We start from the raw sequence: 27,596 nt of genomic DNA on the forward strand, positions 1-27,596 counted from the left end.
ATGGAATGAGGTTGGGGGAGAGAACAAGAATATTTAATATTAGAAAGGTTAAAGAAAGACAATAATTATGTTTAGGCTTGTGCTCTAAAACTTGTTTGGCTTACTGGAGACTTTCATACACTATGGTGCCTAACATGTCAGTACTTTTTTTCAAGAAATCTGTTGCAAATGATCATTTGAGAGGTTTGGTCCCTGACTCTGTTAATTTTGGTGAAAAGGAAAAATTTTAAATGCTACTGTTGATATTAACAATGAAAACATACCCTTAAAATGTGTACATACCTTGCTGCAAGCCAAATGGAGGGCGGTGTTTTTACTGTTGTCTTGTAAAGTCAGATCTGCACTAGCACTGCTAACCAGCATCTCTAGGAGGAAAAGCTGCATCAATTCTTATGTTTATGAACATATACCTTAGATCACTACTAACTCACTGTAGAGAAATGAAGATACAAAGCAAAAATATACCACTAGCAAAAATGTAAGTACAAGAAAAATATTGTAATATAAAACATACATACTATATTGTCTTGCTGTTGTGTAAGTCAAAGACCCTAACACCAGCAACTAACATTTATTTTGTGAGTGCTAAATTTCAAATACTGTTTTAAGTGCTCTGGAATAATAATGCCTTATTTAACTCTCATAACAACCCTATAAAGTAGGTACTGTTATTTTTCTCACTTTATAAATTAAAAAACGAAGGCATAAGGTCACTTAGTTGGCAGACCGAGGACTCACATTCGGTCACTCTGGCCCCCTAGCCAGTTTCTGAACCCTTATCTTATACTGCCTTGCTGGGAGCGGACTATTCACTCAGGGCGAAAGAAAACATTTGGGCCCTGAATAAAAATGTGGGTTGTAAGCAGGTAAAAGGTTTTAAATCTCAGGAGTGGTGGGGTAACTAACTAGTGGAAAATTCTATGAACTAGTGTCAGAGGGCTTAGGACTGAAGTTCTACATAAGCAATATAAATATTTAGAATAATAAAAGCCTTAACCAGTTTCTTTACCAACTGTGTTTGTTTGTCCGTTTTCTGCAGCCATCATGAGAGGTGTTTTCCCAGAAGAGTCCACAGAATTGACTTGAGCATTATGGCTGAGCAACAGCTGTAAACATTCCACATGGTCTGTAAAGGCGGCTGCATGGAGAGGAGTTCTGCAATGCAGAGAAGTGGAGAGACTTGACTAAATCTACATGCCATATACTAAAAAAAACCAAAAAACAATTCCTTAATTTATGACAAGTAATTTTCAAGGGTTTACAGATTATGCTGTAAAAGCATTGCCTAGATACTAATAGGACTAACTTCTGCCACAAAAATTTATATTTCTGATAACATAAAATACCCTTAATCAAACTAATATAAATAAGAATACATTATAAAATTGCTACAATAATGTTATATCATTAAAAGATATATTGAAATAAATCAACCCTGACTCAAATACTGCCATCTATTACAACTGTTGGACTCTCTTCCAGCCTTTATTTCTATATAGAAAGATGTCAACTTTATTAACAATATTTGTTGGGTAACAAACATACCTCTTTTAAAAAAAGGGGGAAATCGTTACATATTACAAGTTTTAAAAAAAGAAGAAGACTGGCTAAAAATCATAATAAAAATGTCTTTTACAATGAGAATATAATTAAGATTTTATAGCACTTCATAGTTGCAAATATAAAAATCAACTTAATAATTTAGCTAATGTTGTAACTAAATTTTTTTTTCTCCTATGGAAAGTAAAACAATTTCCTACACAGCTGAATCCCTACCTTCCTTTTGAATCTGTGGCATTCACGATGCTGGCACCCAATGTATCAATGAGCATTTCAGCAGCACCTTCGTTGTCATTTATCCTGTGTAAGGTAAGGAGGTGATCACTCTCACAGCTACAGTGTATTTCTTAGCCAAACCACGTTTGATTCATTCTGTTTTTACTTACACAGCACAATGCAATGGACTGAAAGCATTTCCTTCTATCTTCTGGAAAACGTCCTGTTCTAAAAGAAGTTCTACACATGTCTCATGACCTAAATAAATAAGCGAGAATCAGATATTAAAATCTCCCTAAAATACTAATGTGCCCACATACACCCACACATCCTCACACAAATAAGAAAAAAATTTACATGGATTAAAAATAAACATCACATTTTTAGGAGCTTTGGAATTCAAAGTACAACCTCAAGACCTAAGTACAGTAGCTTTTTGTAATAATTTTATTGGAGTTTATTACTAACACAGCAAGTATTTATTTTGTCTGTGGGGAGAGATTTCTTCCAGTTCAGTCTCTAGACCAGTGATGGCGAACCTTTTGAGCTCGGCGTGTCAGCATTTTGAAAAACCCTAACTTAACTCTGGTGCTGTGTCACATATAGAAATTTTTTGATATTTGCAACCATAGTAAAACAAAGACTTATATTTTTGATATTTATTTTATATATCTCAATTCCATTTAACAAAGAAAATCAACCAAAAAAATTAGTTCGCGTGTCACCTCTGACACGCGTGTCATAGGTTCGCCATCACTGGGATAGACTGTAGCCACTGTTACCTTAACAGTTCCAGAAACTCTCTGGGCATATACAACTGCATGCACACTAACACATACTTCCTTTTTAATTTTTACATAAATGGGATGTTTAGTTCTGCAACTTGTTTCTTACTTAATAGCAACTTTGGAAACAAGGAAAAACCCAAACCTTAACCTAATTTTCAAAGCCAGGGTTTTAGTAAAATTACCATAATTGCTGTACTAATTGCTGCAAATGAAATGTTGCTTCTTTTATTTTATTAGTCATCTGGTATCTGATTTAGGACTAAATTATATTCTTCCATCGCCTTTTTATTTCCTTGGTTAATATCTGGCTAACATAGTAATACTAAATTTTTCTTTTTAAATCACTCTAACATTCTCAAACAGCTCAACTTTCTTTATCCTATAATCATTTTTACCACGAAAAGAAAGTTCTTGAAAACTTTTAACTGTGTTGGTTCTTTTCTCTAATCCAGTGGTCCTCACCTGGAGCCATTTGACCCTCCATGTCTGGAGATCAGTTTGGCTATCACACCTGGAGATGGGGTAAGGGATGCTACTGGCATTTAGGGCGGTAGAAGCCAGGGAGGCTGAATATCTTACACTACATGTGACAGTCTCTCACAACAAAGAATTACTTGGCCCAAAATGTGAACAATGCTGAGATTGAGAAACTCTACTTTAATTCTCTCTCTCCAAATGTTAACTCATTACAAAACATTAACCATGGAAAGTTGTCCAGTATTGATTTAAGAGTCTTGTTTTCCTCGTATACCAGTTCTCAAGGTTGGTCTGGGGAAGTCTGGGTTGATTCCAAATTAGTCTTTTCTTAAACTAGCCACTAAAAAAGCTTTCCACTCTTCTCACTAAATTTTTGTTGTTTTGGTAAATAGTTATTTTTTCATAAAAATGTTATTAATATGCAATATATTTATTATTTTAAAATACATTAGTAGTGGGTCATATCAAGTTGAAAAACTCATCACTTGTGCCTTAGTTTACGAAGGAATGATAAAATTGATTTCTTCATATTTCTGAGGGATATTCTGAGGATGTTCAGTTTCATAAAAATTGATACATTTTTAAGAGAAAATGAGATAATGTAAATTCTCTTAAGTTCTGTGATTAAAATGACTACATAAATTGAAAATCTGAACTTTAAAGGGTAGTATGTATAACCAGTTCTTTTATAAAACTTTGCTGCCATTCCATTTCAATTTTGAAGGAAAAAATGTTTTCTGTTCTGTTGGAGTGGGGAGTGCTTCCAATTTTCTTTCAGCTGTACAATAATTACCAGTCAAAGTAAAACCATTTCATACACTCTATTCTCAGAATGCCAAATTACAAAACAGGCATTTGGCTATAAATATGGTATTAATTTTAGGCTGTCTTATAGTCCCTTATTGCATATAGCTAACACTAATGTCTTCCAGCTCGATTCAGAATCATCACAATCTTGCTACAGTCTGGAAATTAGACACATCTGTTACGATCTTTAAATGGCACCAGGCAAGTAGTTCATGCAAAATTTTCTCTTATACTGGTACACAAGTGCTTGCAGTGGTTCTCAACCTTCCTCCTGCCGCGACCCTTTAATACAGTTCCTCATGTTGTGGTGACCCCCAACCATCAAATTATTTTCGTTGCTACTTCATAACTGTAATTTTGCTACTATTATGATTTGTAATGTAAATATCTAATATGCAGGATGTATTTTCAGGGGTCCCGACCCACAGGTTGAGAACCGATGGCTCAGAGAGTCTAAATTCAGTAGTGATAGAGTAGAAACTCACTTTAAGGAAACAGTGTTTTGCATAAAGACCTGCATATTATAATGGATAGCAACTCCCCAAAAAACAGTTACAGCAATTTATTTATAACTAAATGTTCTTTATCTGAGGAAAAATACCTTATTTTGTGGTTCTTCCAATGTTAATTCTCACTGATACATAAAAAAAAGCAATAAACGTCTGCTTCAGACTAGTTTTATCTCAGACTTCTTAAATAAATAAATTTCACATCTGCGGATGTTTTACTACCATATTATGTTTTTGGTTTTCCTTATACTTGTAAAATATCTTCAAGATACATTATAAAAACAAATCAAATTTCAATGGCAAAATATAGTAACTTCTTTGACTTAAGACTAATCTTTGGTTACTACACTATACTCATGAAATACCAACTTTAGTAGGTTGAAAAGGGAAAAAGAGAGGTTGAAACCCAAAGGCTTTATGGGATTCCAGGCTGTGCTGGCTAAGGATCGGAGGTAGTAGAAAATGAAACTGACAAAACTTTTCAACTAGCAATACATTTAATTATTTAAGTTTTTTTATGGTGCCATCAGTACTCAGAATTGAAGGATGACCAATGGTCATCACAGAACAATCCTCAGGAAGAGACCAAAACTTTCTCATAGCAAAAGAATAGAATTCTCACTCAAAAATTGTTAATATGAAAACCAAAATATTGTATCTAGAAGATGCTTATGAAAACAAACTAGAATTTTGCAAAATTCAGATTTCTCTTCTTTCATGATGTTAACATTACATAAAGAGGAAATTTATATTTTCTCTACCTTTTGAGAAAAAGTTGTTAGAACTGTGAAATAGTTTTGTAGATACACTCTCACAGCTAACTTTAATCTGAATGCTACTGGTACACTGAAATTCACCCCCGAGTCTGCCTAAGCCCAAACTCTGACACGATTTATGTTCCTACTGCACACAATGTACCTGAGTGTTTTCTAAGATGGTCAAATATATGCCCCTCCACAAGGAAAAGATTAACACGTGTCAATATGCTTCATTACTTACATTATTTTAATTAGTGAAAACTCACAAGCTAAACTCCATTTTAACATCTATAACTTAAAAAACTGCTTTATCCTTCTCTGAGAACCTTTAATTAGCCTGCCTGTAAAAGGACTGAGACTGTTAGCCCCTTGAAAGTTAAAAGTAAGTCTGTTCTAACCATGCATCAAAGTTAAGTTAACCATGAAAGGTTCTACTTCTATGATCTGCAAGAATTTTATTCCCTTAAAATTTTGAGCATAGAGGAGAACCAAGATGGCGGCATAGGTTAACACCGGAGTTTGCTGCTTTGAACAACTACTTCAAAAGTGAAACCAAAAAACGGAAGGGACATCACCCAGAACCACAGGAACGCCGGCTGAGTGGAAGTCCTACAACTAGGAGGAAAGAGAAACGCACACGGACACTCAGAGGAGGCGCAGTGCTGAAGTCAAATTCTGAGGTGCGGAGTGCGCGGAGCGGGCTGGCGGCGGAGGGCGCGGTTGTTGTTTTCAACCGGGAGGGAGTCGCAGGCTCTGAGCACCAGATCCGGGCGAGTCTTTAGGGACCCAGACTCAAACGGGAGAAGCGGGACTGTCTGGCTTCGGTCAGAGCGAGTGCAGCTTTCTCTCCGAGCTTTGCAGCGGGTGCTGGGACTCAGAGAGGCAGAGCCCCTGGGGACAGGACTGAGAGCCGCCATAACTGCTCTCTCCGGCCCACCCTGTTGATCCTGTGCGACCCGCCCCGCCCAAGCCCTGCACACAGGCATTTGCCGGATAGCCTCAGGCAAAGGCTAGATTAGCACCTCCCTAGAGGACAGAAGTTCTCTCACTGCTGACACAGCTGATTCTCATAGCCACTTGGCCTGGAGGTCAAACCCTCCCTGGAATTAGCTACAACAATCAAGATTTAACTATAAGACTGCGAACAAAGACCACTAGGGGGTGCACCAAGGAAGCATAACAAAATGCGGAGACAAAGAAACAGGACAAAATTGTCAATGGAAGATATAGAGTTCAGAACCACACTTTTAAGATCTCTCAAGAACTGTTTAGAAGCTGCCGATAAACTTAATGAGATCTACACGAAAACTAGTAAGACCCTCGATCTTATATTGGGGAACCAACTAGAAATTAAGCATACACGGACTGAAATAACGAATATTATACAGACGCCCGACAGCAGACCAGAGGAGCGCAAGAATCAAGTCAATGATTTGAAATGCGAGGAAGCAAAAAACATCCAACCGGAAAAGCAAAATGAAAAAAGAATCCAAAAATGCGAGGATAGTGTAAGGAGCCTCTGGGACAGCTTCAAGCGTACCAACATCAGAATTATAGGGGTGCCAGAAGATGAGAGAGAGCAAGATATTGAAAACCTATTTGAAGAAATAATGACAGAAAACTTCCCCCACCTGGTGAAAGAAATGGACTTACAGGTCCAAGAAGCGCGGAGAACCCCAAACAAAAGGAATCCAAAGAGGACCACACCAAGACACATCATAATTAAAATGCCAAGAGCAAAAGATAAAGAGAGAATCTTAAAAACAGCAAGAGAAAGAAACTCAGTTACCTACAAGGGAATACCCATACGACTGTCAGCTGATTTCTCAACAGAAACTTTGCAGGCCAGAAGGGAGTGGCAAGAAATATTCAAAGTGATGAATACCAAGAACCTACAACCAAGATTACTTTATCCAGCAAAGCTATCATTCAGAATTGAAGGTCAGATAAAGAGCTTCACAGATAAGGAAAAGCTAAAGGAATTCATCACCACCAAACCAGGATTATATGAAATGCTGAAAGGTATCCTTTAAGAAGAGGAAGAGGAAGAAAAAGGTAAAGATACAAATTATGAACAACAAATATGCATCTATCAACAAGTGAATCTAAGAATCAAGTGAATAAATAATCTGATGAACAGAATGAACTGTTGATTATAATAGAATCAGGGACATAGAAAGGGAATGGACTGACTATTCTTGGGGGGGAAAGGGGTGTGGGAGATGTGGGAAGAGACTGGACAAAAATCGTGCACCTATGGATGAGGACAGTGGGTGGGGAGTGAGGGCGGAGGGTGGGGCGGGAACTGGGAGGAGGGGAGTTATGGGGGGAAAAAAAAGAGGAACAAATGTAATAATCTGAACAATAAAGATTTAATTAAAAAAAAAAATTTTGAGCATACATGTACTGTTGATGTAAGGATGTTAAGAATATGCTCACAAAAATACACAATTTCAGTTTTAGAATGTGATGCATTTTCATTTTTCTCCTACCTTAGTCAGCTTTTCCCTAAAATAAGTACATTTACAAAGTAAAGAACATAATTAAAATACAAGCATACTACATAAAAGACATTGGAAATAATATTATAAAAGTATCTTAAAATGCAAATACCTGAAGCAAAGGTCTCAGAAAAATTTCAAACTTGGCGACAGCTTATGTCAAAACATCTTTGACCATTACTGTCTTGGCTTTAACACAATGAGGAGCTGGAGTACGTTATGATACATAGTAGATTGTTCCTAGGCTTCCTACTTATCTTAAACTTTAAATCTTCCTTATAAATATGTCATTTTCAGGAATCTCAAATGCTACAGTTAGCTGTCCCTGTTTGGCACATAACAGGCATTTAATGTAAGTTTGTATCTGTATACTTAACCGTTATAGCAAGCCCAGTGAAGTGCTGTATATCCATGATTGTCGGCTATGGCTGGATTTGCATCCACAGATGCTGCTGAGTGCAAAAGGGCTCCCAGAACACCAATGTGTCCACAGGCAGCTGACAAGTGGATAGGTGTCCGCCCTCTACTATCCCGAAATAAGCACTTAGCACCATGTTGAAGCAATGCATCTACACATTCTTCATGGCCTGTAACTGCCTGAAAGAAAGATTGTTTGCATATAGTTGAATATATTATGTTGGGTATTACATGCCAATTATAGCTAATTAAAATTTTTACATTTCATATTTTTAAAGTCCATATTCCTCATATCCTTTCACAATGCATTTATCATTTTTGAATAACTCAGTATTTTTACTGGAAGTGACTTAGAGAGTCAGTTAAAGCAGTAATTTTATCATGATTTAAATAGCATGAAAAACAGGAGGAACTTATAATTCAATAAAAATTATGACGTTTCAAGGTGAAAAAGTTAAGATAGAAATGTTTAAGAAAATAGTTGTGATAAATTAGCATTCAAAAACAATACTGAAGGAAAAGAGTAAAGATTATTTGGTAAAAATTTAATGATGAAAAATAAGCAGCCTAGTTCAGTTTAGGCAAAATGAGATTATAAAAACAATTCGAAATGAAATGGGATTATTTTTGCTTACCCCTCTATGCAATGCTGTCCTTCCCCACTTATCTTTGGCATCTACGTTTGCTCCTTTGTTTAGCAGTGAGTAAACACAGTCTGTGTGCCCATTGAGGACAGACAGCATCAGAGGAGTCCTGAGCAACAATAGGAACAGGTTCAGTGTTACCAGTTAGGACTCCACTCCATGAAAAACAGCGCACACGCCTGTTTTCTAAACGCGCCTTTTCGTGATGCAACTTTAAAGCATGGTTAATTTAAAAAACTATATTTGATGTTACTCAGTTACATATTATGACAGGCTTACTAAAATAGGGGCAAAAGCATAAAGATTAACAAACATCCTAAAAATAATTTGAACATTATTAAAACTTACTGTCCATTTCCATCTTGAATGTCTACAGCATTCTGTGGTTCTGCATTTCCTATTAGTAGTCGTAAGCATTCTGAATGACCATTTGTTGCTGTAAAGTGATAATTAAACATTTCAGTAATTATATGTAATAATAAAATAGAAAATGTCCATCTTAGAGCACACTTCCTAGATATAATTTTGGGATAGTTTATTGAATGTAATAGGCAAGAAAGAAAAATATCTGTAGATACAAAGGTCTCTATTGCTTTTGTTGATTAAACAGGATATAAATTCCTCATATAAAAATCACAGCCTTAACCATACCTCATTATCTGCCCTAATAGAATGATCAATTTATTTAGAGCTTTTATGGTGGCAATGTGGTCAGGGAGGGTGGACTGCCTCCAGCCAAGGGGTGAAATCATTAGACCAAGTCAATCACAATAACTTCTTTTCCTTTGCCAGTGATTGGTTTCAAGGTGAGTACCGGTCCAGCTCTAACCAATGAGATGCTAAGAAATCTAGAGGGCTTCTGGGAAACATTTTTATTCTGGATAATGAAAAGCCCTCATTCCTTCCTGATTTTAGATGTTATCTTGTAAAGCAGCAGCTGCCATTCTCCAACATGAGAGCAAAGGCAAGAGGGTAAGAGAGAATCTTTCAGAGTTCTGACACCACTGCTGACACCAGCCCTGACATTTTATGAGACAAAACACTGTCACTTGAGCTATCTTTTAGTTTGGTACTAAAAAGAATTACAATTCACCTCCAGGAAAAAACAAAAAACATTCAATGTCCTTTCACGACTCATGAGTAAGGTGCTCCCTTACAAGCAGATCTCCAAATGTGAAAGGCATCTACAGAGCAAAGGCTTCCATTTACTGAAAAAAGGCATTAACAGTAACCTATAGCTGTAGCTCTTTCAGTGGCTGGGACTCAGAGTACAGGACATTGTGAGGGACAGGCTAATGTCTTGGTTCAATCTTTACTTATTAAGAGTGCAAACACTCCATGAAAGATTTAAATTAACTGCAAATGAGATGTACTGATAATTTTTCAAGTTGCAGAATGATATACAGTCTCCCTCTTTTTTGGAATAATAGAAAATGATAACATTTTGACCTCTTAGCTGTTTATATTCATACATTTATTGAGTTTTAATCCATTATTAAAACTTCTGCCTTTGAGCCCTGCTTGAATATCTGATAGCTTCTGAAAGGCTGCTCTGGAGCAACAGGTAGTTTTATCTATGGTCTTCTAAAATGCAAGTTTCTCAAAAGACTAGAAGCAAAATTTCAATATTCAAATACGTCCTTAAGGATCACTCTATAAAAACTAAGTGAAATGACTTTAATCATATAGAGATGGCCTATCAGGGATGAGAAAAATACTTGGCTAGGATTTCTTTAAGTGTACCAGTCTTGGTTATTTAAAATGCCTTGCTCTGGCTGGTGTGGCTCATTTGGTTGGGCATTGTGCCATGCACCAAAATGTTGCTGGTTCGATTCCCAGTTAGGGCACATGCCCAGGTTGTAGGCTTTATCCCCAGTAGAAAGTGTGAAGGAGGCAACGAATCGATGTTCTGCTCTCACATCAATGTTTCTTCCCCCCCGCCCTCTAAAAATTAATGAAGAATTTAAAAAATAAAATAAAATCAATACTGCCTTGTAGTAATCCCTGTAGAGTTGTGAATCTGCATCTGCTAGTTGATACACAGACATAACAAGTCATCACAATGACACGGTTACATGCTTTTGCACTTCCACACAACCACAACATTACAAAATCGCATCATGGAGTAGTTTTGCATAAAGTAAGTGCTTAATAACTGTCTACATAGATATTTAATGCAGTGCCCTGGTAGAGTAAGTCAAAATGTTTATCAATTGTTAAACAAAAGCACATATCAATCTAAAATAACTTCCATTAAAAAGTAAAAACTGTATTGCATTGTTTTGCTGATAAAGTACTTCAGAGGTTAGGCTTACATAAATCCAATTGCTAAGGCAGACAATGATTTTACCATTTAGAATATGGTAAAAGTAGGAAGTACTAGCGGGAGAAAGGGACAGAAAGACAAAGCAGAAAAGTCAAATTGAAAAAGAAAAGAATTTTAGATGGAAAGTGGTAAGTAAAACCATGCATAATATTTGACATACCTGCTGCATGTATAGGTGTCCTCTTCAAAATGTAATCTTTTACTAGGATTGAGGCTCCCTGATTAATGAGTACATCCACACATTCAACATGGCCCTTAAATGCTGCAAGATCTAAGGGTGTTCTTCCACTACTATTCCGCACATCAAGATCTAACAAAGACTGTACCAACACTTCCAGTGCTTGATGGTGACCATGATAGGCCTAGGAATAAAAATAAATACATACATACATATATACATACATATTTAGACCGACTTTCCAGAAACTTTAGAAAACAAAGAAGCAAGCAAATTTTCTTCACATTATTACTATATTTGAGATAATCCAAAGTTTCAGTATTTAGAATTCAGAAAGTTAACTATAACTTTTTAAACAACCAAATAGGCTATAGTGTTAAGAAATGAGTATTCTGCAAATAATAAAAATTCAAATGACATGTGATGTTTTCATGAGTCTACAATGTCTGGTTAATGGCAGACATTGAATGGATATGTGACATGGATTCAATTAAAACTTTCATTCTAAGTCTATTCGGATTCCAATGTCTGATTTTTCAGTCACAGTTCAGTCTTCTTTTAACTCCCTGATAAAACTTCACTATACTTAAATTACAGAGACAGCCTGCAACTAAGTTAAGCTAGTACTTGAGTTTTCTGATTTCTCAAATTAAAATGACTCCTCCCTCTACTGAATAATATGCCCTATCTCAAAAATAAGTGTTTCTTTTAGCACAAAAATACTTAGACTGAGCCCTGCTTGAATGACTGCCATGTGCGAGGCATTGTCTAGCAGTACAATAGAGTAACAGGATTTAAAAATTTGTCAGACTGAAGCTCTGCTTTTTTATACAGTCTGATAAAAGGGCTTTCCAGATAATTCATTTAAAAAACCAACATGTCAAATGAACATTTATTATTCTCATTGGACTAGATGCTGAGCAGGACATAAAGCAGTAACAAGACATAGTTCTAGCACCAAAGGAATGTTCTCTCTAGTTCACTGACACGGCCACTTTGTAGTTAAGGGACTTTCAGAAGTTATTTTTTGATGCCATTCACACCTACAGATTAGCAGGTGGGTAAATTATCACTTTTGAATTTTTCACTGGGAATGGAAAAACACAAAATTCTACCATACTTGAGCTAAATCTCACTTGCTCCTAATCTGAAAAAAGATACACACCTAAGAGAAGGCCCCACACTGCATCAAAGGGCTATAAAGCCATTTATTGTGGAAAATGTCAGGAAGTACCAGCAAGAGTAAAGGTGCTCTAGGCCAGGGGTGGGCAACCTTTTTGTGAGTGCGTGCCAAAACCAGCAAAATCTCTGACTCAACATTCTTCTGCGTGCCAACCCTAATTTTTTCAGAACATGTTACGCCTACTTGATATCTCTTAAGGTGTAAGTATGTGAAGAACCTTGAAGAAACAATAACATTCATTCGAGTGACAAAAACACAGTATTTGATGATGAAAAATACATTTATTTTTTAATGTATACATGTACACTGATAGTCCAATAGAAAACTTTATGACTCCGTTTGATATTATCAGTGGGACTTTTGCTGCTGCATCACTGATGACAGAGATTTTACATCAGGTTTATATTTCGTGACCTTCAGAGATATGCACGAGCTACTACTTTCATCCGTCAGGCTACTCCTATTATGAGACTTAACAAAATTCATCACTGAGAACAAAGATTCACAAGCGTATGTGGATGAAACCAAAACACTGGTTGGATCTAGGAAGGCAGAGGCATACAAATTGCTCTTCCCCTCTCTCATCAATCCATGTCTATGGTCTTTAAGATAACTTGTTATGTAAAATTATGTATTTATCTAAGATGCACCTACACTGAACTTATCTGAAAAATAAAAAAGTCGATATTAAGAAAAAAATTGCAAATGGAAGATTATAAGAGAGGGTTTCGTGTGCCAGCAAAAGTTACTGGCGTGCCATGTTTGGCACGCGTGCCAGGGGTTGCCCACCCCTGCTCTAGGCCTTACTGATCTCTTTGATGTTTCTGACTATCTCAAAGGTTCAAGTGACTGGAAATCACTGAACTTTTACTGTCTTAGGACCACATCCAACCTTGTTCCTCACCAGATCAGTGAAATTATGCTACTAAATGAATGGACTTTGAGAAACATGGTTTATGCAGAAGACAAAAAGAAGAGAGATAATAAGGATGACTAGGAGCCATGACGATTTGCCACAGGGGTTTTTTCCTTCATGATGTCCTTGTATAGGCTGGAGACTTGTATGTTTACTAGTATGTGTGAAGACAGGAACCAAGACCAATTTCATTAAGCCTCAAGCCACTGTGTTTTAACTGTCAAACTGTCCTAGATTAGAAGAGTTTGGAAGGAAAAAAAACCCACTTCAAGTAATTTCTGAAACCTCCCAGAAATACAGTGGGGCCTTGACTTACGAGTGTCCCGACTAACGAGTTTTTTGAGATACCAGCTGTCTCTCAGCCGATTTTTTGCTTTGAGTTGACAGTAATTTGAGTTAACGAGCTCCTTAATGAGCTCGGTCTCGGAACTAATTAAACTCGTAAGTCAAGGCCCCACTGTAGATAGAAATGCAGAAGTGGTGGCATAACCACATTTCATTAAGTCTAATTACTAAATTACAAAATTGTTCTCATTCCAGCTTAAAACACTACTTAGCACACATGCTCATAGCAGCACCATTCACACTAGCCATAAAATAAAAAACTAGTAAAAAAACAACAAAAAACTATAGTTTTTGAGATAACTATTCAAGATGTGGCAAAGTGCTTAGTCTGGCACCTAATATGTGCTCAAGAAATGACAGTGCTATCATTTTAAGAATGATGACGATGATGCAAGAAGAATTGCCTAGTCATCTACTCAGACTTCATTTCTTGCCACCAACTGTAAAACAGCTATTTTCTCCACGCTGGCTTTGTCCTCTGGATGACTTATTTACTATGTAAGTCTGAAGAGCAGATAATATTTCCAAAGACCCAAAGGGCAAGGAAGCAGACAGCTTCAGCATGCCTTCTTAGTTATTTAGAACATGGCAAGGAAGTGGGGAGAAAGATACCGCAGAAAAGTCAACGTGCACATGTCAGTGCTAAGACATATGCAAGGAGATCAGGATGAATATAACAGTCTATGTGAGAAGAACAAATTAAATGGATCACTGAACCTGGAGTGATCCATATTAGCTTAAGTAGTACCACTGTAACCATTTTACTATACTTAAAATCAGAGGTCTCACAAATATACCTGGTGACAGACCCAAGTCTCCCGATTCTCAAGTTCCCACTCTTCCCTCAACTGTAACACGTTTGTTTCAAAAACAAATTCTTCCTTCAGCACAGAAAGAACTAGATTGGGCTCTGCTTGAAATTTCCTAAGGTAATTCATTCCCATATTTGACTTAAAAAACTGTCACACTCTCCCCTTTCTCCTCTTAGTGAGGGAAACTTCAGAGGCATCCCAAACTAAAAGAGACAGCACATGGCTAAATCCTATAGCACGAGCAATCAAAGGACCAGTGAACACATATCCAGTCAGCATCCCAAGTTCACAATGTAAGCAAAAGTTACAGAAACACCACAGAAATTATAGCTCTTATACCGCGTGTTCAGCAAGTTAGGAGCCATTCTACTACGACAGTGTGGTTTTAAATTCACATTACAAGTATGTTCTCTCCCTTAGTTAGGCCTTGGGGGAAACCCAAAGAACATTCAAAACAAAACAAAATAAAACATAAAAGTACATTCAAGAATTCTCTAAATAATGAAGTTCTTAAAGTTTTAATTTCATGACCATCATTACATGGATCAAAAGTTCTGGGTACTAATTTGAGTCAGCACAGACATGAGGCACTTTCAGTAAACCAGCCATCAAGTTGGCTGTGCAGGCAATACTACTCACAGCCAAGTGTAAAGGGCTTATTGTTGCTCTATTGTCTGAATCACTCAGCATGTCTGTTCCGGAGGTTTCCATTAACTGAGAAAGAAAAGCATTTTAAATGTCAGAAATGACACTTTTAGATATACTATAGCAGTTATCCCTGCTCCCTTCCCCCCAAGTTAAAATCCATTTCAGAGTATAACTTATACATAAATATAAATGTAAAAATCTCAGACCCCCTCCCCCCACCCTCTCTCTCAAAGCCTAATGTGCAAAGTGTCCCCACGGGAATTCTACTGGGAGACTGATCGCTTGCTATGACATGCGCTGACTACCAGGGGGCGGTGTGGAATGAAGGAAGGCCCCGGCCGGCAGCCCGAAGGCCCCGATTGGCTCTGATCACCAGCCAGGCCAAGGGACCCTACCCATGCATGAATTTCGTGTGCTGGGCTTCTAGTCTATTTATATAAAAGCCTAAGCGACCTTTATGGCCAAACAACCGGAATGACTGGTCGACCAGTTGCTATGACATGCACTGACCACCAGGGGGCAGACACTAAATGCAAGAGCTGCCCCTGGTGGTGAGTGCACTCCCACAGCCAACCTCCTGCAGCCCCTCCCACTGGCCGGCTGGCCCCCATCGGCTCCTGGTGCTAAACCATTCATAGAGATCTGCTTCTAAGTCGGGGTTTCATACGTAGCAGAGCAATTCCCTCACTGCGATCTACTGAAAGTCAGCCCTCGACAGAAGGGTTTCTCTCTCTTCCATCCTCATGGTGGCAGCATGGCAGCGAGGGAAGAAGGGGGAGGGGGGCGGGGAACTGCGTGATGGTGGGGCGTGACAGCGGCATTGGTGTCTGGTGTCCGTTCCTTCTGTGCCTGGTCCAGTGACCTTTGCCTCCTCTCCCGACTCTGCCAGGGCCCTCGGGCCTGGGCTGGGACAGGGAACCGGGGGTGGGTGGTGGCGGATGCGGCCCATTTCCCAAGGGGGCTGAGAGCCAGTGGCCAACCTCCCACAGTCCCTCTCCTGGCCGGCCAGCCAATCTCCTGCGGTCCCTCCCGTACCCCCCACCCCGTGCACAAATTCATGCACTGGGCCTCTAGTTATGTAATAAAAACTAAAGTTAGCAAGCTTATAGAACAGATCATCCTGAAACAAGCTAAGAGTTTTGAGGGAGACTACAAACTAAGAGCTTAAGGAAAATGCTATTTAATTACCACCAAGTAAGAACCTCCCCCTACCCTTCCTCCCTCCTACCGCATACATGATTTCTGTCACTATCTTTGTTCCCAGGAATGTGTAAAATGGGCTATAGTTCTGGTGAGAGCAAATAAATAATTGTAATAGTCTGAATAGTAGGGGGTAAATGAAATAATACTTACAACATCTAAAGGAGTTTCACTTGCAATCTGAAATAAAATTTTAAATAAAAAATAGTTTAGGAAGTATTCTTACATATAAAAATAATAAATGTTAACTATCTAATCTAATAAAAGAGAAACATTTAAATTGACCATACCTTCATTACGCCCCAAGCCATGCCCACCAGCCAATCAGAGTGACTATATGCAAATTAACCCAAACAAGATGGCAGCCAGCCGCCACAGAGCTGGAGCAAGCAGGAGGCTTGGTTGCCCTGGTGATGGAGGAAGCCAAGCTTCCCGCCTGCCCTGGCCGGCTGTGGCCTCCGCTAAAGGCAACAAAGTTTCAATTATAGAAGATAAATCCCAGATACCTGCTTCCAGCCAGCGTCCACTGGGAGCTTGGGTGGCTGGGGGCTGTGGCCAGCCTGCAAACAGCCATCAGCCCCTCACCCAGGATGGCCACACCCTCATGGGGTGAGGGTCCCCTCTGGGGGGCTTGGCCAGCCTGCAAACAGCCTTCATCCCCTCACCCAGACTGGCCAGGCACCCCAGCAGGACTCCCACCCTGAAAGGGGTGTGGCCAGCCTGAAAACGGTCCTCAGCCCCTCACCCAGGCTGGCCAGGCACCCCAGCGGGACCCCCACCCTGATCTGGGACACCCTTCAGGGCAAACCAGCCGCCCCCCACCCATGCACCAAGCCTCTATCCTATATAATAAAAGGGTAATATGCAAATTGACCATAACACCAGAAGGACTGGGAAAGACTGGTCACTATGACACACACTGACCACTAGAGGGCAGATGCTCAATGCAGGAGCTGCCCCCTGGTGGTCAGTGAGCTCCCACAGGGGGACCTCTGCTCAGCCACAAGCCTCTCCCGCCTCCTCAGCAGAGCTAAGGATGTCCGACTGCAGCTTAGGACTGGTCCCGCTGGCAAGTGGACATCCCCCGAGGGCTCCTGGGCTGCCAGAGGGATGTCTGACTGCCAGCTTAGGCCTGGTCCCTCCGCCCCCCACCCCCACCCCGGGGAGCGGGCCTAAGCCAGCAGGTGGACATCCCCCAAGGGGTCCCAGACTGCGAGAGGGCACAGGCTGGGCTGAGGGACACCCCCGAGTGCACAAATTTTTGTGCACCGGGCCTCTAGTAGGTCTATATTTACATAGGACTTTTTAAAATTCCATTCTGAGCCTGTGCTTCCCTTTCCTCCAAAATTAAGTCTTTTAAATAAGCAAATGTATAAACTAATAGACCACAAACCTAGACACATGGATTTAAGATTTTAGACCAGCCGTGGGCAAACTACGGCCCGCGGGCCAGATCTGGCCCGTTTGAAATGAATAAAACTAAAAAAAAAAAAAGACTGTACCCTTTTATGTAATGATGTTTACTTTGAATTTGTATTAGTTCACACAAACACTCCATCCATGCTTTTGTTCTGGCCCTCTGGTCCAGTTTTAGAACCCATTGTGGCCCTCGAGTCAAAAAGTTTGCCCACCCCTGTTTTAGACTCAAGATACCATAGTAATCTCTGGTTCTAAATGCTATATCAAATATGTCAATCTCCTTTTTTCTATCTTTTATACTCACTCTCCTTGAATTTTACTTTCACTTGAAGGGAAACAATGTTTAATACAATTTATAAGGTAAGTTTAAATAAAGAACCTTTAACTTGAAGCATCTGTTATACACCTGAGAATCTTTTAACTTGTTCAACCAAGTGGGGTGAACGGTGGATACCATAGTTGAAACACAAAGTTACTTTGCAGAAGTAGCCTCCCTCATCTACTTCTGCTAAAAGAATGGCCTTTCAGAATTCCCTAAATATGGGGGAACTTCCTCCAATGGGGACATTTATTTCTCACTTAAGACATGGTTATATTTCGTTAGAAACCTTTGGAAAACATTTATTTAAAGGGGCAGAGGAGCCCTAACGGGCATGGCTCAGTGGATAGCGTGTTGGCCTGCGGACTGAACAGTTGTGAGTTCGATTCTGGTCAAGGGCACATGCCTGGGTTGCAGGCTCGCTCCCTAGCGGGGGTGTGCAGGAGGCAGCCGATCGATGATTCTCTGTCATCATCGATGTTTCTATCTCTCTCTCCCTCTCCTTTTCTCTCTGAAATCAATAAAAATATTTTTTAAAAAAATAAAGGAGCAGAGGAAGTAAATGCTACATAGATATGAGGTAATGTAAGGGAAAGACATAAGTAGCCCTGTCCAGAGACCTAATTTTGTCCTTTCTTTTTGAAAGGGAAAAGAGAATGACAGATAGCTGACTGAGACAAATATGAATTTGACAGGTATATGGATTCTAAAAATGTTTAAAAGCAACAGAATTTGTTTATTGATCCATTTATCATCATCTTCATTAAATTATTAGAATATAAACTCATATTAGTTGTTCCACAAGAATTTAGGAATCTTACCAGCTGAAGACATAGACGGTGACCATAAGCAGCTGAATAATGAACTGCATTGTATCCTTGCTTATCCCGGATCCCTGGATTTGCATCATTTCTTAGCAAGTATTCTAGGCACCTATTTGCAGAAACAACATATTCAAAATTCTGAATCCTGCATTTTAACTAGTGATAAAAACAGACAAAAATAAAGACATTTTTCTTACATCTGAGCAATGTAAAATCATAAATACACCTAGTCACTTAAATGACATTGACTGTAAGTTTCATAAAAATACAAACTAACTGTTCATAAGAGAATCTTCTTCATTCAAAGCAAATACCTCCCAAGTCTGTCAGCAAGCACAGTGCACCTAAGGGCTGTCTTTTACAGTCACAACCTATGGGACTACCTGCTCCCCTCACACAACATCTGATGTGATTGAAGTCTTAAGTGGTGGTGAGCATCCTATGTTGGCAAATATTACTGCTCACCTATCTGGAACACAGAGTGAGCACAATATCTCATTAGGACACTCAATAAAGGATGCAAGGACATCTCACAAAACGGAAGTCAGAATTCAATGATCTTGAATCAGAAGACTGAGAGGGTGTAAACAGTGTAAAACTGGTATGCAAGTGACAAGAAAAACCTTTGCATGGGAGAAATACTTCATTTCTGCGCTATTAAAATGTGAGAAAAATAATTTTAAAAGGCACTATATGATCCACACTGTTATAATTTTAGTAATTTTATTGTTACCTTAGCAAAAAAAAAAAAAGAGTACTAAATTAGAAATTAAAAGATTTGTCTCTAGAGCTGATTTGATACCAATGATCTTGGGTAAATCACTTCATCTTTATAATGAAACTAGAGGCCTGGTGCACGAAATTCATGCACTGGGGGGGGGGGAGGGTAGGGAGGGTGTGTATGTGTGTGTATATGTGGTGGTGTCCCTTAGCTCAGCCTGCACCCTCTCCAATCTGGGACCCCTCAGGGGATGTCTGACTACCAGTTTAGGCCCGATCCCTGTGGAGTTGGGCCTAAACCAGCAGTCGGACATCCCTCTCACAATCCGGGACTGCTGGCTCCCAATTGCTCGCCTGCCTGGCTGATTGCCCCTAACCACTCCCCTACCAGCCTGAGTAACGCCTAACTGCCCTCCCTGCCGGCCTGATTTCCCCCAACTGTCCTCCTCTGCAGTCCTGGTTGCCCCTAACTGCCCTCCCCTGCTGGCCTGATCGCCCACAACTGTCCTCCCCCGCCGGCCATCTTGTGGTGGCGATCTTGGTCCACATGGGGGCAGTCATCTTGTGCAAGGGCATGACAGTCAATTTGCATATTACTGCTTTATTATATAGGATGGCCCTCTGTCTATTCATTTGATAAATGGGGGTGGGAATCCAACAAAATAACCTAAATTCTGTTCATGCTCACATTACAAGTCCATAATTACTCAGTGATAATTTGTCTAATATTGCAATATGACTAAATATAGGAAAAATGTGTAAGCAAATACTTCTTAAAAATTCAAGTTTACAAAAGCACACTGAGGTTATATGAAAACAAATAAGACAGAATCCTTAAGCAATGTAATTGATTTTCTGTAACTATCATATATATGCATCATATATATATATATCACTACTATTAAGGAGTAATTATGAAACCAATTTACACACAAATACACACACACACACACAGAGAATTCTTTTTTTATTTATTATATTTTATTGATTTTTTACAGAGAGAAAGGGAGAGGGATAGAGTTAGAAACATCGATGAGAGAGAAACATCGATCAGCTGCCTCCTGCACACTCCCCACTGGGGATGTGCCCGCAACCAAGGTACGTGCCCGCAACCAAGGTACGTGCCCTTGACCGGAATTGAACCTGGGACCCTTGAGTCTGCAGGCCAACGCTCTATCCGCTGAGCCAAACCGGCTAGGGCCCGGAGCATTCTTTTCATTGACAATCCTTATTTGTTTAATGTTGAATTGCTTAAAATCCTTAAAATCTTAGAAATTATTTACAGAATCTATAGCTATCACAATTATCCTTAAGTAAATGTTCATTCTTTTAGGTGAAATTTTAGTATTTATGTACAGCTAAAATTATTGACAAACACTGTGAACTGGGTATCACTATGATTAAAAACCCCAATCTGACTTCTTAATTGACAGGCCTGGTGATTCTTGGTGTTCATAAACTGGCTGTAAGGGCACTTTAGGAAGTGTTCCAGGCAGTGTGCAAACTGCACAGTCTTCCTAGGTGCCCAGCTCCAAAGTCAACACTCACTGCAAAGATGGAGAAAAGATGGGCAGGACTGGAGAGCAGTCTCATTGCCTCACAGGCACAAACACTTCACCTAGGGCATACCTTATCTTTACTCAAGTTCTCTAGATATGAGTGATAAAACGGGAATAGTTCTCCTTACTGAGACCTGAATACAAGACAGTCTATCAGAGGAAAGAACTATTTTAAGATAACTTGCTGATACATGAGTACTAAAAAAAAAAGATTTATTTAAGGAAAGCAAAACAAGCAGGTAAGTTCATGTTTACTTTCTAAAGTGGGGGGGGGGCATGTCTCAAAGCACTATTTTCAGTGACTAGTTCCAAGTTTTCAGAATTAAATGGTTTGAAACAATTAAACTGTTATACATGCAGTAGTTTCTATCAAAACACATTATTTCTGTAATTTTTTACAGTAACACTACTCGGATGATTGGTCTGTAACAAAACAAAGACTAAGAGTTGATTTATAGTGGTAGAATTCCTCCTACTAGCATGGCTTTTAGATCCTAAGTAATTTCATAACTACTTTGTGAGACAAACATTCTTTGTAACAAAGGGAAAAAGTTCTGACACCCAAAATAATGACTTGTTCCAAATATTTTTGGCTAGAATGTGGGGAAGCAAGGACTAACCTCAGGTCTTCTCTTCATCTAGTGTTCTTGCCATTCTACTAAATGCTTTAGCACAAGGGTGAATGAGTTAGTGATACTTTAACCTGGGTGTTTCTAAAATACTGAACCACAAAATTACTTGACCTTGAAAATCTGGAACTCACTTTTAATTTGCAAATAAGGTGGAAGGGAGAGAGTATCTTTTAATTTACTTTTCCTGATTTAAAGTTAAGATATGCTCATTTTATAAAACTCAAAAAATTAAAAAATGAAGACTTCTACAATCTCAATCCTTCCCCTAAAATAAATTACGTATGCAAAATCAGGAGGAATTATTTATGGCTAAATAGCTAAGTAATAAACTATAATTACTGTTATAATTTACCTTCATTTAATATATTAGACAAATTAAGTATTCTCATCCCAATTAAGCACATAATTTAAATCAGAGTGTATTAGAAACTATTTCTCCTATTCTTCCCCTACCACCTAAGAACTTCTAACACTTTAAGATTTGAAGGATAGTGATATTCCAGTCTCACAGCCCAATCTTCTGGTAGCATTGCCCATGTATCTCTTCTCTTCCCCTTCCCCTATGATATACTCAAGGCTACTAGTAGCCTTTGAAAAGTCAGATAAAAAAAAACATGGAGGTGATATTAAGATGTGTTTTTGGCCGAGGCCGGTTTGGCTCAGTGGATAGAGCGTCGGCCTGTGGGATGGGGGGTCCCGGGTTTGATTCCGGTTGGGGGCATGTGCCTTGGTTGCGGGCGTATCCCCAGTGGGAGATGTGCGGGAGGCGGCTGATCGATGTTTCTCTCTCATCGATGTTTCTGGCTCTCTGTCTCTCTCCCTTCCTCTCTGTGGAAAATCAATAAAATATATTTAAAAAAAAAATGTGTTTTTGGCAGGGGGAAGGAAAGAGACCTTTATCTTTCTTCTATCATCTCAGTCAATAGGAAGGTTATTATTATATTGAAATAGGTAATTATATAGTTATATAATTAAGGAATAATTATGAAACCAATTTATTTCCCACTCTAGAGACTTAAGGAAAGATAATCAACACCAACAAGTTCAAAAAGGAAATATAAATTTGCAATAAAAATAGCCATGCATTATGGCAGACATGATTCTACGGGAGCAACGACCCTTCATTCTCACCACATGATACTTACTTGCCATCTGTGTCTGATGTAGCTGCATAGTGCAGGGGTGTGCATCCTCTTTCATCAAGGTCGTTCACACTGGCTCCTGATCCCACAAGAGCAAACAGGCACTGGTAATTGCAGTTGGCAGCAGCATAGTGCAGTGGAGATCTTTTGAGCCCAAGTTAATATAAGGAAAATAAAAGTCAGGGGTATAGAGGAGTAAACAAGAATACAGTGGACGCTTCTTACTCCACTCAGTTACAATACAAGAGAGCCTGAGATTGATTTCTGACATAAACTAAGTCTTTTGGAGGGCTGGACAGAAAGCTGAGGAGGAGAAAAGTTAGGCAGCAGAAAACCTCTAAGAATATGAAATTAAAAACACAGTTAAATGATTTCATGGTCTCTGGAAGTTACAATTCCAGTCTTTTGAGTGAATTACAGACACCCTCAGTATTCTGTTCAGAAATTTGGCAACCTTTATTTTAACAAAACTTTCCCTATACTAAAAATAACTATTAAAGTTATTTATTATTGAGAGTCAGTTCTATTTGCTACTAAACTGTGTATTCCCATTCTTATTATATAATTCAATAAAACATTATATAAATTGATGAAAACAATGCTTCATAGTAAGAGGTAGCAGCTTCTGTTCATGTCTCAGTAGAAGAATAAAAGAGAAAATATAGGAGCATTAAAAAGAGTGCTCAGTTATATCCACTATATGGTAGAGCTACAAAGTAATATCAGATTTTAGAAGCAAAAATTACATAGTTTTGAAGATTGTTCACTATTCAGAAGAGTTAGAGCACTGTTCTAATTTCTAAAGACTGAATATTCATAGCCTATTTCTTTCCAGTTACTGAAATGAAACAGAATGTTACTACATTTAGGAGTCCATGTCTTTGGTTTGCAAAGCTATGATTCCATGACTTTTCATTAAAAAAGAAGAAAAGGGAGGAGGAGAAAACAGAAAAGTGAAGATAAAATTTAGTCCAATCTTCATGCTATATATTTTTAAAAACATTTACCAAGGGAAAAAACAGTAAAACATTATTTACTGAATAATGATATAGCATAGTAATAGTACTTTAAAAATGCAATTAACCCTGAATTACTTTCAAACTTCTATTCTCAGAACCTGCTTCTGAAGCTCTATTTGTAATAGAGAATGCTTCAAATGTTATGAATTAACTAATATAGGATGGACTAAAGTGTAATTATAAAACCAAATTCACTATAAAAATTTTGCATTCCAAAGCCAAAATGATTTTTGATTTTGCAGGTGATTAGTTCCTTCCATTAGCAGACTTATGAGAGCCATCTGTCCCTCAAAGTAATTATAAGATCAGATAGTTTTTTCTTTTCTTACATGCATTTCTAATTTCCTATCATAGTTAATTCTATTTATTTCTGCACCGGCTTAACCACATTTCCTTCTTACACACCTACCCTTTTTTGTCATATACACTTTGATACAATTCTCAAATTCTTCACACACACAATTTTGCTCCTATTGCCACCTCTATCTTTCAAACCAATTCAAACTGCCTTTGATTCTTACTTATATGGTTCCAACACTCTGGCAGGGAGGTGGAAAGACACCTTTATCTTTCTTCTACCACCTCAGTCAATAGGAAGGTTATTATATAGTAGATAACGGTGGTTTTAAGTATTGCCACCACAAATGCTAGCAACAATGAGGCCTGGGTTTGAACCCTGAGAATGAGGATTGGTTGAGTGACTGCAAAGGACTCAGTCATTTCAAAGGTGCTTTCCTGTAGGTCCTGCTCAGGGAGTGTTTGTGGATATGCTGGTATGGGTATTTGTGTATGTGGGGAGTTACAGGAGAGGAGAAAGGAAAATTACATATATATTTGCCATTTCCTCCCTCTCTCTAGTGCTCTGTAACCAACATGGGCATTGCACGCTCTGACAAAAAAGGAATGCCTTGGGGGAAAGGAGAATACTGAGCTCTAGCTTGTTTCTGGAAGAGACCACAGGGTTTTACATTTCCATGGCTATAATTATGGGAGGAGAAATGATACCAAGAGGTAGAGAAGTGCTTATAACGTAAAGTTATAAAGTTGCCAGAAGGCAGCGTGGGGCTGTGGCAGGGGCTTGGGTGGAAGAAGATCCTGGGTAGGAATGAATATTTACAAGTTATCAACTTACTTAAACCTTGCAATGAATCATGATCACAATGCTAAAATGTTCAGTTAATTCTCAGAAGCCAGTTAGAAGGTCAAGCAAGTCACTGAGTAAATAACATTAATTAGGCTCTACAGAAAAACTGTATCACACCTTACCTCCCAAATTTGTCCTTTTTGTTGAAGTCTGCACCAGTATTCAGCAGAAGGTTTAGGCACTCCAAATTTCTATCCAGGAAAAAATAGAATACTTAATTGTTAGTAATTTAATAATGAAATTGGTAGGTTTAAATATGCATAAAAAACATGTTTTCAAATGAGAGTAAAGTGAATAATATAGCACGATTTATATTTTATGAAGAATAAAAACATTAAAATTCATCTTATCTGAAATTTAAAAAGTTATATACATACGTATTGCTCATTGATAGGAAATAACGAATGAATCCTATTGTCACTATTTAAAAGGAAGTTCACATTTGTAAGTGTCTAAAGAGTTTTTAAGAGCCTTTAAATAAACTTCAAGCAACATGCTTAGAATTGAACAGTTTAAATTTAAGTGGTTTTTAATTCTAAATTGAATTAAAATAGGTTAAAATAATCAAACCTGAAAACATAGATAATGTCCAAAATTAGCTATTCCTTGCTTACTTAGATGCATCCTTAGTTAAAATTATAGGAGAATATGTTACATGCATGGGTATTTCTAAAATTTAATTTTTATAAACCTGAACATCAACTTAATATTTCTATGAAAATTGCAACTGCCAAACAATCAGACATTCATGTTGTCTGTTGTCCCTCTCTCTATAGGCAAGTAACATGGATGCTAGGTTTTAACTGGAAGGCTCTTTGGTGACATTGGAAGAACAAGAGGACCCAGTCACATGTTAACCATCCATCTCTACAACTGAGACTGGCCTACTGGTAGTCTTGGTTCAACACACTTCGAAATCATCAGTAATTGCTAAGGAATTATTATTACTGGAAATAAAACTCTTGCAAATGTCGTCCTGAAAAAGTCATCAAGAATTAAACGGCTTCTCACAATTTTAGGGTTTAGATTATCAAAAGCTTTAGATTAGCATCATGCTTCAGGGACCAAGGGTTTTTATCCCCCCTAAAATGTTATTGATTTCAGAGAGAGAAAAGAGGTAGAAACATCAATGATGAAAGAGAATCATTGATTGGCTGCCTCCTGCATGCCCCCGTTCTGGGAATTGAGCCCACAACCCAGGGAATGTGCCCTGACTGGAAATCGAATTGTGACCTCCTGGTTCACAGATTGACACTCAACCATTGAGCCATACCGGTCAGGCGGGACAAGAGTTTTAGTTGAAGTTTGTTGTTCATTCAAACCAACTGTCTAATTTCCCCTAGTAGTAATAATTAATACTCAAAACTTAGTCCAAAATCTTTCAATTTCAAATTTTCCATTTCATATATATTCTTCCTGAGTAGAAGCAAAACATAAACAAGCTATTAACATTTCCCCCGCCCCGAAATTATAATTAAAAATTCCTTAACACCTTCTCAAAGAATAGTAGTATTACTTAAAATACTCCCAATGTTTTGATGCTCTTATTGGAAGAAATGTATTTTTCATTTACCCAGAAATCATTCTTATAAAAAGCAATTAACTTCCTTTTGTAAGTCTGTTCTCTCTCTCATACTCACAATTTATGACTTAGGTGGATAAAGATTTAAGAAAAGCAATTTCTACTACTCAGGACTTTCTTCTCCCAAACCATTCTTGTTATGTTTTCTATTTTGTGGTAGTCCAGAACTAATAAAGAGAATCAAAGAGAAAAACTGCCATGACCGACGACCTTTTTCTTAAAAAAGTAACTGTTTTATTAACATACCCTCCAGCTGCAGCCGCATGGAGACAGGTCCTACCATTATCGTCTGGGGTATCTATGTCAAATCCTACAAGAAAAAAGACATTTTACATGTTATATAATGTTATAGATACATTACTTATATTACAGTATTTTGTCAAGAAATGTCAAGAGCCACACACCCCCAATCTCAAACAAAACTATGAATTATAGTTACAAAATTATGGAAAATAGATTAATGATGTACAATATTACAAAAAAATTACTACTAAAAAACAGGGTTTTAGGGTAAGTGCTTGAGTACTTATTTAAAAACTATAGACACCTGAAACTAATATACTATATTATATGTTGATTGTAATTGAAAAAAAAACACCAAAACAAATACAAATAAAAACCATAGAATACAATGGAATATTATTCAGCAATAAAGGAAAATAAAGTATTGATAATGCTAAAACATGGATGACCCTTGAGATCAATTTGCTAAGTGAAAGAAATCCGTCACAAAAGAGCACATCTTGGGTGATTCTATTTCTATGAACTGCCCAGAATAGGCAAATTTATAGACAGAAAGTAGATTAGTAGTTGCTTAGGGAGAAAATGGGGATTGAGTGCTAATGGGGCTTTCTTTTAGGAGGAAAATAAAAATATCCTAAAACTGACTGTAGTAAGGGTTATACACCTCTGAGAATATACAAAAAAATACTGCAAACTTTAAGTGAATAA

The 27,596-nt window shown here is 38.2% G+C and overlaps 1 protein-coding gene across 11 annotated transcripts in view; it reads right to left on the bottom strand.

Moving 5' to 3' along the window:
* ANKRD28 (ankyrin repeat domain 28) overlaps window positions 1-27,596 on the bottom strand; it is a 148,880-nt gene that overhangs the window by 7,255 nt on the left and 114,029 nt on the right. For 10 of the 11 annotated variants that reach the window (XM_059664003.1, XM_059664001.1, XM_059664002.1 and 7 more), the window contains 14 exons: window positions 26,892-26,955; window positions 25,186-25,254; window positions 22,904-23,044; window positions 18,845-18,956; window positions 16,439-16,465; window positions 15,077-15,151; window positions 11,164-11,365; window positions 9,026-9,113; window positions 8,669-8,786; window positions 7,994-8,213; window positions 1,947-2,034; window positions 1,777-1,860; window positions 1,010-1,155; window positions 283-365 (listed from right to left, as the gene is read on the bottom strand). In XM_059664003.1, the coding sequence (XP_059519986.1) occupies window positions 283-365; window positions 1,010-1,155; window positions 1,777-1,860; window positions 1,947-2,034; window positions 7,994-8,213; window positions 8,669-8,786; window positions 9,026-9,113; window positions 11,164-11,365; window positions 15,077-15,151; window positions 16,439-16,465; window positions 18,845-18,956; window positions 22,904-23,044; window positions 25,186-25,254; window positions 26,892-26,955 (1,517 nt within the window). Of the gene's footprint in view, window positions 1-282; window positions 366-1,009; window positions 1,205-1,776; window positions 1,861-1,946; window positions 2,035-7,993; window positions 8,214-8,668; window positions 8,787-9,025; window positions 9,114-11,163; window positions 11,366-15,076; window positions 15,152-16,438; window positions 16,466-18,844; window positions 18,957-22,903; window positions 23,045-25,185; window positions 25,255-26,891; window positions 26,956-27,596 lie in introns of those variants that run through there. The other variant, XR_009448557.1, reaches the window with a different exon arrangement.

This window comes from Myotis daubentonii, chromosome 14 (assembly GCF_963259705.1).
Source record: "Myotis daubentonii chromosome 14, mMyoDau2.1, whole genome shotgun sequence".
NCBI classification, from domain to species: domain Eukaryota; kingdom Metazoa; phylum Chordata; class Mammalia; order Chiroptera; family Vespertilionidae; genus Myotis; species Myotis daubentonii.